At 41.8% G+C, this 14,621-nt stretch overlaps 1 protein-coding gene across 1 annotated transcript in view; it reads right to left on the minus strand.

Annotated features, from left to right (window-relative positions):
• The window catches only part of LOC308144616 (thrombospondin type-1 domain-containing protein 7A-like), a gene marked incomplete at both ends in the record, with an annotated part of 134,624 nt that overhangs the window by 57,167 nt on the left and 62,836 nt on the right, over nucleotides 1–14,621 (minus strand). Inside the window, 2 exons of the mRNA XM_080515779.1 lie at nucleotides 5,362–5,543; nucleotides 10,169–10,417. Of these exons, the coding sequence (XP_080371905.1) occupies nucleotides 5,362–5,543; nucleotides 10,169–10,417 (431 nt within the window). The remainder of the gene's footprint in view (nucleotides 1–5,361; nucleotides 5,544–10,168; nucleotides 10,418–14,621) is intronic.

Raw genomic sequence — 14,621 nt, forward strand, 5'->3', positions numbered from 1 at the left:
CTTCCCTGCGCTGTGCTTCCAGCTGCCAAATGAGGAAGCGGCGATGGCGCCGCCCCGGCTGCCACACACCCACTGCCATCAATTACCTGACTCCCACTCCTCTTCCAGCTGAGGATTCGCGGCATCGCCGTCGTTCTCGCAGCTGTTGTACAGAACCTCACAGTTTGATGCCCAGTCGAGCTCACTTTGATCATTGTCACCGCGACGAGGAAAACAGCTGATACGATGCAGGGTACGGCGTTTACATCCCATTACACCTCACCGCCTTTTACGACCGAATAAAAGATGGGAGCCACCAGAAACAATGAGGCTGATATTAACCGAGACGTTCGGATCAAAGTGGAGTTGTCAGCTGTTCTTTCAACTTCTGAGCGAATCATCGGATTTCCAGCAGTGCGGAATAGAGGGTTGGTAGCTGCAAGGTTGCGTGGCTCTCAGGCTGCCTCACCAGTGTGTCTGAAACAAGCTTTATATATTCACCATACATTCTGGGAAGCTGTTGTTGGGATCATCTGACGTGAGCTATACAGCGGCACAGAACACTGTTTTATCACAATATATGTACATATCATAAACCAGTGGCTGAATACAATGCATACCAACACATTTGGCAACCTGCACGAAGCCCATGTGGTCAAAGAGCAAAGGCCAACCTTCAAGGCCCTGTTTCGGATGTTTTCAACTGAAAATACTAAACTCTTGTTGCACTTTTTCCAGTTTTCTTACACGGCGACAACATTTTCTGTCACTGAAAAAGGCATTTTTGATTGTAGGGCTTTTCAATGTACCTCAATGTCTGTCTTTAAATTCAAACAGGAACTGAGCTTGTTGAGTGGCTCGATGTTCAGCTCCACCAGACAATAAGTCTGTCACATAAAAAAAAGCTCTCATGACGCAGCCCGGAACTGAAGCCTTCTTCATGATCAAAGTAGAAGCAGTTACAACAGCAAACCTGAACTCCCCCCCCACCTCCTGACTTGGTGGCTACTGCCACATTTACACCCCTCCAAGGCAATGATCCACACCCTGGCATGCTGAAAGCACCTAAAATTAAACGAGTTATGACCGCACAAAAACTTTTCTGCGAGCGCCGACGGGTGCAACCTGCAGAGGAAAGAGAAGAAGTGGCTCTGCAGCTGCACTGGCAGAGCTCCACCTCATTTATTACACCTATTTCATGCCTCTTTCTCCTTTCATATCTCCAACGTGACGCCAAATCTCGCTGCAACGCCATCTTTAACGTCTCCCTGCTTGTAGCCAGAAGCACTTTACGTAGCACCTGTTAGTTGATGTGCAGGCGGAGCCGCTTGGCTCCAAGATGATGGGGAACCGCGGCGAGAATGATCTCGGTTAAAGAAACTGGCAGCGTCGACGGCATCTTGACTCTGGGAGACGTAACCGTGTGGCTGGCTGGCGGGCGTCAGATCTGAATAATGTCTGGCAGCGGCTCGTCCACGCCGGGCAGATGGAGCGAGGCTCACTGTGCCAGTGCTGGATAAGCAGTGGGTGTGTGACCGGGGCCACTCCCGACACAGAGGTCGCAGATGCCACCAATTCACTTTAAAGCTCATGTTTCGACTCCGGCATTAGAACATTCATGCAGCTGGATTTGTCGCATGCTTTAATTCCCCTCGCTGTCGCCACACATGACTGGTGAAATGTATGAAATGCCAGCATGAGCACATGATTCTAAAGCTCATAAACAACTTTTTGCGCCGAACATGTGGCTCCAACAGATGTGAGATTTTTTTTTGCATTTTTATCTCGGCGTTTTATCTCTGCCGTTCGAAAATCCTGAATATTTCCAGTCACACGTCTTCCCTAACTCTGTGGCTTTGGAATTGAGACACGATAGACATCAATATATGAATTCTCACTTTAATTAATAACTAAACTGAAAGAGGAATCCAGCCTTCCATTTATCTTCTGCAGCTTCTTCGTGCAAACGAAGGTTGCAAGACGGTGTTCTCGTCCCAGCTGTAGCTATAGCAGGAGCACTGTCTAACAGACAGGACCTAAAATCTGTTTAAAGTGTGGAAGTAGTTGTATAAAAATAGAGAGAAGAGAGAGCCAGTAGGTTCAGTTAGTTTAACTAGGTAAATGTTGGTTAAAATGCTGATTTAGATTCAATTTAAAACACTCAAACTGATCCAAAAAACATATTCATGAGGTAAACTGCACAGTTTAAGAAGGAACAGTTTATATGGTTTATTGTGTTTTTCAGAAGGGTTGTGCACCGAAAGAAAAAGTACTGTTTGGTAGGTTTGAAGCCAGCATATGTAACAGTGACCTGTTTTCAAGGTGTGAATGTCACTCATTGCTTTTGTAGTTTTACCATTGGACTTTAAACGGCTCATATTCTGCAAAATTCTCTTTCTACTGTTTCAGTAATAATCGTCTCCACACCTGGAACGACGCCCCAGAAGTGTAGAAAGTGTGTCCTCTCTCTCCCTAGCTTGTTTCAGTTTTTAAAAAGTGTGTTGCTCCAACCAGCCAATCAGAAATCAAACCCTATATAGTGTCATCGGGGGTTTAGCCAATCACAATCAACGTAGGCTCCTCCTCTTTGACTCCTCCCACAATCAGGCAGCTCTGCTCTGGCACATGGCACCACCAGTGGAAGTACTTCCTCCTCTTCCCATAGATGGGCATGTGTGGGCGGAGCCAGTCCAGCTCACACAGACACAGCAGATTCTGAATGCAGCTCCTATGATCCAATATTCAAATGGTGGGAAATCAAGGAAAAGTTGTTGAAAGTGTTGAAAAGGTGTATAATACGACCCTTTTAAAGAATGAACAGCCAGTCCAAGTTTCACCCTCACTCTACGATTTACGCCCGTCGTGTTGTTGAGAGAGACCGAAACCATCAAGGAAATCCTGGTTCGGCAGAACGTGATGCTCGTGTTTCCACTTGGAGCGACGTCTGCTCCAAAGGCGAGACGTGAAAAGACTTTCCTGTGTGACTTTACACCTCTTCCATCCTGTTACCGCCTCACCGTCACTGTCACACAATAGAAAGTGTGCTCACAGGTTTTCTTGTGAACGCAACACAAGAACGACGTTCAAAGAGCATCAAACTCAACAAGTCATGACTGACTGAACCACAATCCCATGAGTGTGATTATTTCAAGACTTATTGAAGGAATTGCTGATGATCTCCATATAAATGCTTCAGAGACTCATCTAGTTTTATGGGTTTGGTTCAAATTCAGCACAACACCAAAATGTGTGTACAAAATACCGATACTATGATCCCATTGAACACTGACCTTCAGAAGTCTGTGACTTTATTGATGTTTGGAGGAGGGATGCTTAGAGCTGTTTAGAGCTCTCAACCTTTTGTTCTGTTATATTCAACGCTGTAATTGTGCACAATAATTGTACAATGTGACATTATGTTTGGAAACAAAAATATATTAGAAAATAAAATAGTATTCTAGTCTCCAGTTGACTTTTTCCTTAAATTTAGAAAAAATACAACTGACTAATAAAGCCAATTAAACTGACTTCAACTGACCTTCACAAAGCCACAATGAACTTGCTGTAGTTATAAATGAATATTTGAGCACATAAAAACAATCACCTTAAAGTGTTGCCTTTTGGGTTATAACAAACAATAAGATTTACTTACAGCGGTGATCACCTGTTTACTGGGGAGGCCTATTTGTGAAAATAGTATGTATGTTTTCATGTGAGAGTCAGGTTTTCCTCACCTTCAGTTCACCTCTTACATATTAGACATTAAGAGTGCACTCTCTGTCAAGTCAAACACTTAAAACAACCAGCAAAATACTGAAACCAAGGCTCAGCACCACCCTGTGAGATGAGCATGTCGGATTCAATCTGAGCTAAACATTTACAATCATGTATTATTAGAAATCTGTTATTTACCATCTAATTGATTGTTTGGATTCAGTGAAAGGGAAGAAAATCTTGACTGTGTTGTTGTTTTTTTCCTCAAAATGTCTGGAGACTTTCTGTATTTCTAAACCCTTCCCAAGTGTCGGCGATCTATTAAATCACCGTAGCCCAGTGACCGGCGACGGAGCGCCCAGATGGCATCGTCTCAGAGCCAAAGCAACACATTTGGAGCCTCTTTTCTTTGGCAGAGCAGAGTCCTCATACTGTTACTCCTCCTGACATGTCTACGCTCCGATGCTTCCTCCAGCCTGGACGTGATTCTGCCGAACCTTTCAATCATCGAAACACATTGAGGCTACAACATGGCGTTTCAGTACCGCCGTGGTTACGTGATGAAAACTAGAGGCACGATTCTAAAAATCAGAGCCAGCACACAACGATATATCTTTAATTTTCTGCTTTTCATCCATCTTCTATACCATATTTGTCCAGCTTAGGGTCATGAGGTGCTGGAACTGTTCCAGCCGACTGTGGGAGGGAACAAACTGGCGTCGTTTCACATTATCAAACAATCTGTGTTGGACTGGCAGGTCCAGGCCGCCGTTGGAAAAACACTCTCCTCGCACCAGTTGGATGCTTTTAATTTCGAATGTCGGTCAGTCTGGATGGATGGATGGAGTTGGAGATGGGAGTTTATTTAGTCTGTTGGTATACTTTGCCTTGACGTCTGCACTCCGCAGGGAAGGAGACGATCACGACGGACTGGTAGGAGATCTGGATCATCTTGTTGTACGCACTGAAGGAGCTGTCTATACAGGGAGGTGTATGCCTTCTACAGTAGATATGTGATTCTATACTCAACACCAACTTTGGGCTGATGTGCAAACTGCAGAGAGTCTTGTGATGAGCACATTCGTGGTCCGAGGTGTGCTCCGAGCCGTCTCTCCGTCACCTCCATCATGTGAGAGGTCAGTACTACTGGCCGGTAGTTACTCAGTGCTGCATCACGCCCTTTCTTCAGCACTCAGGCAGGATGTTTTCCATTTCACTTGGACTCTCTGAAGGTCATCTGACCATCGTGCATTCCTCAATTCAACACCGACTAAAAAGAAAAAAAAAAAGCACCCACTCTGGCGTCCCGCCGCCTCCTCCTGAACTCCTCTGGTACTCCTCGGGGCAATCAGCTGGCCCGAATGTACACAAAGCCGGCTGTGTCACCGGCTTCCAGTTGTCAGGATGAACCCAAGTGCAATATAAAGCAGTGCAAAGTGTCCAAAGCACTAATAAAGCAACATGGCATTGCTTGATATTGGGACAGTGGATTGTTCTGATCAGAAAAAATAATAAAGGCGAAGCACCAAGAGCTGCTGCTTTGGCACGGCGCCATCTCCATATAGTGACGTCTCATCTAGTTGAAGTTGATCTTAGATTATTTTTCTGATGTTACATGGGAGCTCTAGTAGCCCAACAATTAAAACACACGAATGATGAGGATATTACCTTCTTTGCTCCTTAACGAGCCGAGGTTGGCCGGCGTATCAGCGCTGGCCTGCACGCAGTAGACCTCGCGGGTCTGAGTCCCGCCGCCGCACAGGCCCGTCTGGTTTCCACGGCGACGGTCCTGCTGGCTCAGCAGCACGTCCACCCGGCACTCGGTCCACTCTGTGGTTTTCCAGCTGTACCTGAAGAAAAACCAGGAAGGAAAGGGAGAGTCAGGAGAAGCTTGTATTAGAAAACGTACAAGTACAAGTACAAGAGCTGACCACACCCCTGACCGCTGACCAAATGTAAACATTGCCTGCAGGAACACAAGAAAAGGAAAGACACTCCATGGAAATGTCCTGCCTGTGACGTGTCCATCTGTGTTGTGTTGGACAGAATCTGTTTTTTTGAGTGGCACAAATAATTTGTCTTCAGCTGACATTATATGTGTGACCTTTTGTAAATAGTTTGACAAAAACGCCTGAGGCATTGCTTCTATTTCACTGTAAATATCTGTATACAACTGTTTTTTCAGTCCTGTTTTGATACATTTTAGTTAATTATAGTTTAGATTTATTTTACAAGTAAACAAAATGATTCGTTAACCATGTCTATGAATTTTATAGTCAATAAATCTATGTTTTTACCACCCGAATTTGTAGTTTTATGGTGTTTTTAGATCCACTGTGTTAATACAGTATGCCAAACTGAAGAAAATACTTCAGAAATGCATTTATGAGGTTGTCCTGAACAAAATGACACCAAAAGGCAAGGTTTAAGGATTTTATATCTGAGCTATAAAGGAAAAATCAATTGTAGTGAAAAACGGCACAAAATGCTTCAGGCCCAGAAGGGTTAACTAAAATCTGTTTTTAGCTTTTCCCCCAAAAAGGTTTCTTTGTTTTACTAACCTAACCAATTGAATAAAATCGGTTTACTATTCAACGGTTGGAGATGATTAGTTGTGATGAGTGTATATATTTTGGGGATATTTTTGTCCTTAATTGTTTCCGTTCCTCCTCATGAACAGGCTGTGTTTTGTGCTCACAGCCCCGTACAGGGTTGGCCCATTACCACACCTATTTGTTTGTCGCCCATCTTTCTGTTTATACTTTTTCCTGTTTTTCACCAATACGAAGAGAAACACCCACACGAAGGCTTAAAATAAATAGAAAGTAAAAAAAAAAACAAAATACTCATCTTTTCTTGTCTCCCATGTCCATAAATGTGTTCATTGTTTCTGTGAGTCGTAGCTATGTAAGTAAATTCTCTCTCAGATGGAGCTCCCATACAAGAGAAGAGTGCTTCCTGTCATAAAACCTGACACGGAACATGAACATGGGAAACAAAATAAATGGAACATCCCTGAATGTAAGACCAGGGAAGCGAAACATCTGACTGAGATGTGATCAACAATGTTTCCATGCTCTGTCTTGTCATGCTCTGCAAATTAACAATGAAAGAATGCTAAATATGAAAACAAAAGGTACGATCACTTGCGATCAACTGGTTAAAACATTTTAATCAGCTGACAGCGAAAGACTCGACCCCATCGACCAGTCCCCTGAGAAAAGCGTACGCTCGCTTTGGATTTCCTACACTCACAAGAAGAAGGTTTCCATATCCTGATCAACTGCAAATTGTGAAGAGCATTAGCATAAAGACATTCCTGCTGACCAATTTGCTGAGCAGTTTAAGCGTTCTGTTTTTTTTTTTTTCTTCCAGCACTGGAAAGAAGAAAGTGGCTCCCGGGGTAATGGAAAAGTAATTGAAGATGTTGTAAGTCGGAGCGGTTGCCTTTGTGCCGTCGCTGAACTGGATCAGTTCAGTGAGCATCTCTGCAGCACAGTGAAAGGAAATCTTGCGCCGTTGACCTCAGATCGCCGTTTCCGATACGCCCTCAGGATGAGCGATTTAACCAGAGCGTCTGCAACAAGGCTCGGAAAGTTGTTTTCTGTTCGGCCTGAAATGGGGCAGTTAATTGTGGCAGCTATTCGTGTGCGGGATTCTTCGGCATTAATGCACTGCGGGTCCCACCCTGAGGTCAGGAGGTAGAAACCTCAGCCTCCGTCTCCGTTGGTAATGGGATTCATTTGAGGTTCGCTCGAGGAAAGCTACATATTCATGAGCCGAGGCTCCTCTGTGTCGTCTCCCTCTCCTGGTCCCGGCCCCGCCACGGCACAACGAGGCCCCTGGGAACGCGTCACAACTTGGGGCCTAAAGCGACCAGATGGGGGCTTTCAGTCTTCCAGTTACCATAAAGCAGTAACATTAAAATCAGCACAGTGTTTCGGGCAATAAATGTGACATAAATATGACAGAAATGAGGAGAAAGTGGTGATTGTAGGTAATGTTTTTTTTGGACATATTCCAGAAAAATAGCTTGGAATGCTCTTTATTTAATTGTGCAGAGATGATCATTATAGTAGTAATAATTAAGAAATGGAATCAGTGTATTAGCTGCATCTCTAATGTCCTATATATTGCCACGTTGACCATTAAATTGTATTTATGCATTGAGCTACGGCGGTAATGGCTGAAATTAGCATGCCACAGATTGACCCGCGTTGTAAAACCATTTTGTACACGGTAATGGACTCCGTCTGTTTGTGCAGCACTAAGAACAGAAGGCAGTGGTCCACCAGTGACCCCGGTCGAAACGCCACAGTAAATAATGATGCTTAAAGAGCTGAACTGGATACCGTCACCTCCGACACGATCTGCTCCCACAACGAAAGCACGTCCAGGTTTAATGCGCTCTGTTATAGCTCACTTATGTGATTGGTGGCCAGACATCGCCGACATGGCAACAAAACAGCTTCTGTCAGCACCGCCTGAATGCTTCAGATCAGTTTACGATGAAATTAAAAGACAGGCTAACTGATCGAGCTCCTTTATCTTGTCTGGAATGCTAACTGAAGGTGGAATATTATACATTTCTTTATAATCGTTCATTAATGGTATGAGCCAGACCTATCAAAGGGTTGCACATAAAAATACATTAAAAATAATCATAATAATCCAGTGACAGGACACACTGAGAATTGCGTCTGACAAACACTTTCCAGTCAACCCCCCAAATTATGCAATGAAAGAAAAGCAGGAGCAAAAACAATATGTGATTTGTTGTAATTGTCTCTGGAAACCAGATGAAAAATGGCAACATTGTTGCTTCGTTATTAAGTTTGAACTTTGTCACGATCATCTCCTGTATTGTAAATCTAAATCAATTAGCAAACAATCTCAAAAACAGTTCTGCTTCCAGCCTATTGTTCCCCTTTTGAAACGTCTGAAGTAGTTACAGTAAATGTACTCACAAAATAAAATTAAGCGGAAAAACAAATGTCTAACTAAAATGACTAAATTTGCTTTTTTTGAGGAATAATAAAAAGGGAGAAAATGTTTTTAAAAAGTACAAGGGTGGTTAAAATTGCTGTAACCATTGGGCTATGCAGCAGCTAAAAATATGATAAATATTATAAAATACATCAAACTGGTTAAAACTCTGTTTTAGTATTTACAGCAGTTTTGCTTGGTTGTTGTTTATTTTTCTTCAATTCGGATAATCAACATGTTTTGTGGCTCCAGACGAATCTTGTTCGGTGGGAAATCTTGAAAACTGCTCTCATGGTCATAAAAGTTGCAGAACTTTTGTTGATACAAATTGAAATAGACGGGAAATGCTGCTGTTACAATCGACCATATATAGTGTTTTACACTCGTACCAACTTGGCCCGACTCGCCTTAGTTTCACTCGTTTTTCCATTACATTGTAGAACCATCGTGGGGCGTGGGCGGAGTCCTCACAGCTTTTACCCACCAAGTCATCTAGAATCTGTATCTTCTGATGTGGAACCAACAAGCATGTGTGGAAGTGGAGTTACAACTCTGCGTTGGATATCAGCAGAAATTATGAATATTACAAAATGTGGACCGTTGTGATCGTGCGTCACTGTCCAGTGTTTCAGTTTAACTGGTGTCCATGTTAACTGGTGACATGATTTCTGCCACCAGTTCAGGGGCAGCTGATGTCAAAATAAGACGAATACGATCAGGTACCTCAGCTCAGGGGGAAGCAGCAAAGTAGTCGGCTCGAGTTGGTACTACTGGAAAAGCGCCAAGAGATACAGTCTGTATAACATCACAGACATTGCAGATTGGCTCCAAGCTCGATATTGCTAATGTGAGTTGTACGTCTTTTTAACGTTCTCCAGCAACTCCCAAGTGCTTCTCTGCTCGAATAATCCATCAAACACTCATTCAGCTCAGAGTTCAGACTGCTTGCATCAAAAACCAGCGACTTCACTCAGTTTTCCGTCCAGCTGTTCATCGAATTGAGAAAAATAGAGCCACGAGAATCGACTTTTACGAATTCAAACTGCTCTTAGCTACAGCGAATTGTGTATGTGTGCTACATAAGGTTTTGCTTGTTTTGCTTTCTGTGTGTCATTTTAACATTAAGCAAGGCACGCTCTGATGGGGTGAAACTTCAGGCCCAGTTCTTTTTAACTCCTGCTTCCACTTGGGGGGTGTCAACAGGAGACATTGCAGTTTCACAGTTACTGTATGCTGACGACACACAGCTATACATTCCCATGTCATGAATACACGCAGCTGGCTGATGACCTTTTTAATCGTACTTTAAATATTTAATCATGGATGGCAGGAAACTTCCTATTTCAAATGTGAAGCATCACAAAGACATTGATGCCTTTGTGTTAAGTCAGAATGACGAGAGTAAAACCCTGCTTTTCTGGTCTTCTTAAAACATCACAAACGGTGTACGTTTACTCAGTGTGTGTTTTTTTCCCCGTGTGGTACTTACATGATGCAGGGGGGCACGACGTCTCCCTGGGGACTGCAGGGCTCCTTCTCCTCCAGCTCTGGGCAGTCTGCACCCCCGCCTATCTGGAACTGGCTTACTTTCCTGGTGCGGGTGCGCTCCCCCTTGGGGCCGTTGGGGTCGTAGCACTCCTTGGAGCAGGGCGACCAGTCCGACCACTCCGTCACGTCGCAGTCTTTGGAGATGACACACGCCTGGAAGGTCACTGGCAGGGTTTCCTGAGAGCACAGGCTGTGGAGGGTGAGGGGAAACATGGCAGAGGTCAGTTCAAGCTTCAGTCTGCTGGTGAGACCATCTGATGGAAACTGCCAGGAATTCATTGGGAGAAATTTGTAATATAAACAGAGTGTGATTGGGAGTAAAGTGGAAAAAACTCCTTGGATCTTTCAGTTCATGCAAAATGGGAGCAAAAGCGTAAATGTGGATAATGTTTGCATGTTAGTTCACTCAAGGTTATATTCTTAGACGTCTACAAATTATCTGTTAACTTATTGTGTTGTCTTTTTTGCATGAGAAAGCAATTTAGAGTTACTCTGCAAACAATGTTCAAAAGATGTTTGACAACAGTTCTACTTTCTTCTGTTTATTGCGGGTAATGGTTACTGTGCAAAAGACATTTCTGCATGTTCTCTCTTTGCATAGTATGTTTTTTTGGGGGGGGGGTTTCCACAGTCCAAAGGCATGAGGCGAACAGCCAGCGACAGCATGCCGAGACGAGGATTTTCTCTGATCCTCAGATTCACACCGGCTCCCTCCGACACTGAAAACCACAGCTTTAACTGAAACGTACAACACTTTTACATTTTTCTCAGAGAAACTGAACTGCGACGCCTCGTCAACATGTTCCACAATCACTGCCAATCTACACTAGGTTTTTTTTTCTTCTTTTTAGAGCACTTATAGCAACTTCCAAGTTTATTTGGCATAAAAACTGAAGACCTTACTTTATCCAGGAAAAGGAAATATTTACGGCAGCAGCCAAGTGTTCTGGTCTAAAATACCAAACAAAGCTTTTCCCAAAATATGGATTTTTCAACGTAAATAACCAACTAAATACATATAAACTCTTTAACACCCCCCCCCCCCCAAAAAAAAAAAGAAAAAAAAAGAACATGCACTAAATCACTGTTCTGGTTAAACATGCAACATAGAATAGAATAGAATAGAATAGAATACCTTTGTTGCCACACACACACACACACACACACACACACATATATATATATATATATATATATATATATATATATACATATATATATATATACATATATATATATATATATATATATATACATATATATATATATATATATATATATATATATATATATATATATATATATATATATATATATATATATATATATATATATATATATATATATATATATGGGATTTTGAAAGAATGAAAACAGCTTCACATTCTAGGCTTTAAAATAAAGACGTTAATAAAGTGAATATTGAAATTGATGAATTAATGTACCTTTAGTTTTCATGAACTACACATTTTCCATTGAGCACCAATCATATTATTTATTTTTCTTCTTCATTGGACCTTTTGTGGAAAAGTTACCCGAATTTCAATGAATCATAAGAAGGAAGCATCCAAGTGACTGAGGAGAACAAAGTAGTTCCAAACCACTGTTGGAGCTGACATTTACCAACAGTCGTTTTCTTTTTAGTGTTTAATAATAAAACCTGCTTTCAGACAAAGCGGCTCCACATCCCATTAACCTTTGGAACATGAACAGATTTGCTTGTTTGTGCGACTGTAACAAACGTCCCACATGTTGTCATACCGAAATCTTCAGGAATGCGATGGACCATCTGTTTGCTTGTGCGGTTTGACGTGTTTGTCATTTTCCTGGTGATCAGAGCCGTTCAGTCATTTCAGCAGATGAATTCGGCTGCTTTCTCCAGAGCTTAGAGCTTTAATGCATAATGTTGTCATAAGATAATATCTGCACAAAGCCAGACGTACATACAGGAGATCAGATTATAAACAGGACGGGCGGGAACATTTTTTTTTTTTTCTTTCTTTTGTTAGCTCTCGGCGATCACAGTGGATTAGTAAACTGTACTCAAAGTGAGCGCTGGGCAGGGATTACACCGACGTGAAAGAGTATTGATTTGCAGCGACGTGTCCGAGGGAACTTGTCGGTCTTTGTGGTATACTGTGTGTGTGTTTGAACACCGTTCATTACAAACCCTAACAACTTATTTGTGTTTACAGTGGCGGCTTCACGGCGCCGCCGTCTGGTTTGAAGACGGTTCAAAGACGTTTGTGTTGTGGAGGCCGATGGGCCATCAGGAATAATGACGCTGTTTGTCTCTGCCTTGCAGCTTCTCCAGCAGCCGCCTTCAAATGCTTCACATCAAATCAACACTGTTCGTTCTTTCAGTTGCTTTCTTCTCTTTTTATTTTATTTTTTTTATCATGATGAGGTTTAAATTCCTCTCTTCCAGCCAGGACCCGCGACTCGTCTCCTTGAAACATGCTGTCATTGGGGATTTTCACTTTTTTGTTTGTTTTCCTTCTTGTGGTGTGTCTTTCATGAGATGAATTAACTTAGAACATAACAGGCTATGCGCGCTTTTATTTTTCTTTTAAAACCATATAAAGTACATTATGACAGGAACTTTCCCAAATTCACAGATCCATGATATAAACTGTTGTGGAAACGAGGTCTGAATTGATCTCTCAGGCCTCGTTCACACTGCAGGGAAAAGCAACCCAATTCTGATTTTTTTTTTTTTTTTTTACTCACCAATAACTCATATCTGACCTGTTTTATGGCCGTGTGAAAGCACCAATTCTGATTTAGTTTTTTTTCCCCACACCAGACCTGTTACTGTTAAAAGCTGAGCTCTCGTTTTTACCTCATTCTCATTCTTCTTTCTCTCCTCATGATTTCGTCGTCGTATTTAACCACTTAAAAATGGATCTACACGCTAATCACTGTCGAATTTTGTTTTTATTTCACTTTTTAATTTACCAAACTAAATACTAAAGGACATGTTTACAGTGTTATACGCTGAAATAAACGAAACGGATGTGCATTAGTTCCCATCCAGTGTCTACAGACAAGAGAATAAAATGTAAAAAGGGACTATATATGAATACACTTACTCTAATGGAGACCTTGTTATCCATAACCTTCAGCCTAACATTGGTTTTCTTTCATGTCCAATCATTCTTATTATACTATATCATTATTCAGGACTTCACTGGCGATGTTAATGCTCGTGCTCGTTACAAGTTCTTTTTTTAAATGTGCAAGTCTTTATATGGCGTCTGCAAGCATTATTAAACTGCTGGTGCTAAACGTTGTTTTATATTGGAATCTTTTTTTTTATATATAGAATTTTTACAAGCACTTCCATAACAAAAAGCATGTTTTAGCTCAAATAATCAGGTATATTAACTTTTACTTCTGTTCTGCTCATGAGCTCACGAATCCTCGTCATGACGCCTGGACTCACCAGCTGCAGGACTTTGACATTCACTGTGTTACGCAGATTCACAACAGCAGAGATCAAATGTATTCCCACCTCATTATAATTGGAGCTACTCTCTCCGCAGACGAGACAAAACACATCAAATGATAGATTTCATTTGAAAAGCCGCCTGTGAAACCAACGGACTGCATGTTTCAGGTTTAGGAGATTTAAAAAAAACATTTTTTTAATTCAATTGTACTGTTTTATCAAGCACTTTTATGTAGTTTGCCATTTTTATTTGATGCGGTTGGAAAAACGCTTTTTGTTTTCTTACTTTCGCAAATGACAGTTGGAGCAAAGGTTATGCGTTTGTCCACATGTATTTATTTATTGGTATGAATGTATGTATGTATTTTAACTTTTTGCACAAACTACTGACCTGAATTGAATGAAATGTTCAGGGATGATTTGTCCCTATCCGAGGATGGTTCCATTGCATTTTGAGGGCGATTGGGTCAAAGGTCAAGGTCTCGGTCACGAAAAGATCAAAAGAGTGTTTTCATCATGACACGGTCAGTTTTAATCCAATTCCTGTCAAACCAATACCAAAATGTTCTGTTCTCAATTCCCTGTCCTCCCGTGATGTGCTGACTTCATTATCCTTGTTAGAGGTTGGGGGTCAAAGGTCACAGCGGTCACAGGGACATTGTAAAATGAAGATGAAGGAATTCAAACGACCATCTTTGTTTTTCTTGTTTGGAGCACCTAAATCCATTTTGGTTTACCATATTTTTATGTCTGATAAAATGATACGATGACATTTTAATTAAAAGATGTGATTAGATGAGATGCTGATACAATAACATTTTTCTTTGATTTTTTCAGTCGTCGAGATTCCTGAGGATTTGAAAGCCTCCTTCTTGGGGACAATTAGCAGTTTCAACCATTCCACAAAACCAAAAACTCCCTGCCGACGTGTCCTACTGTAAAT

Source organism: Blennius ocellaris (assembly GCF_963422515.1).
Source record: "Blennius ocellaris genome assembly, chromosome: 20".
Lineage (NCBI taxonomy): Eukaryota > Metazoa > Chordata > Actinopteri > Blenniiformes > Blenniidae > Blennius > Blennius ocellaris.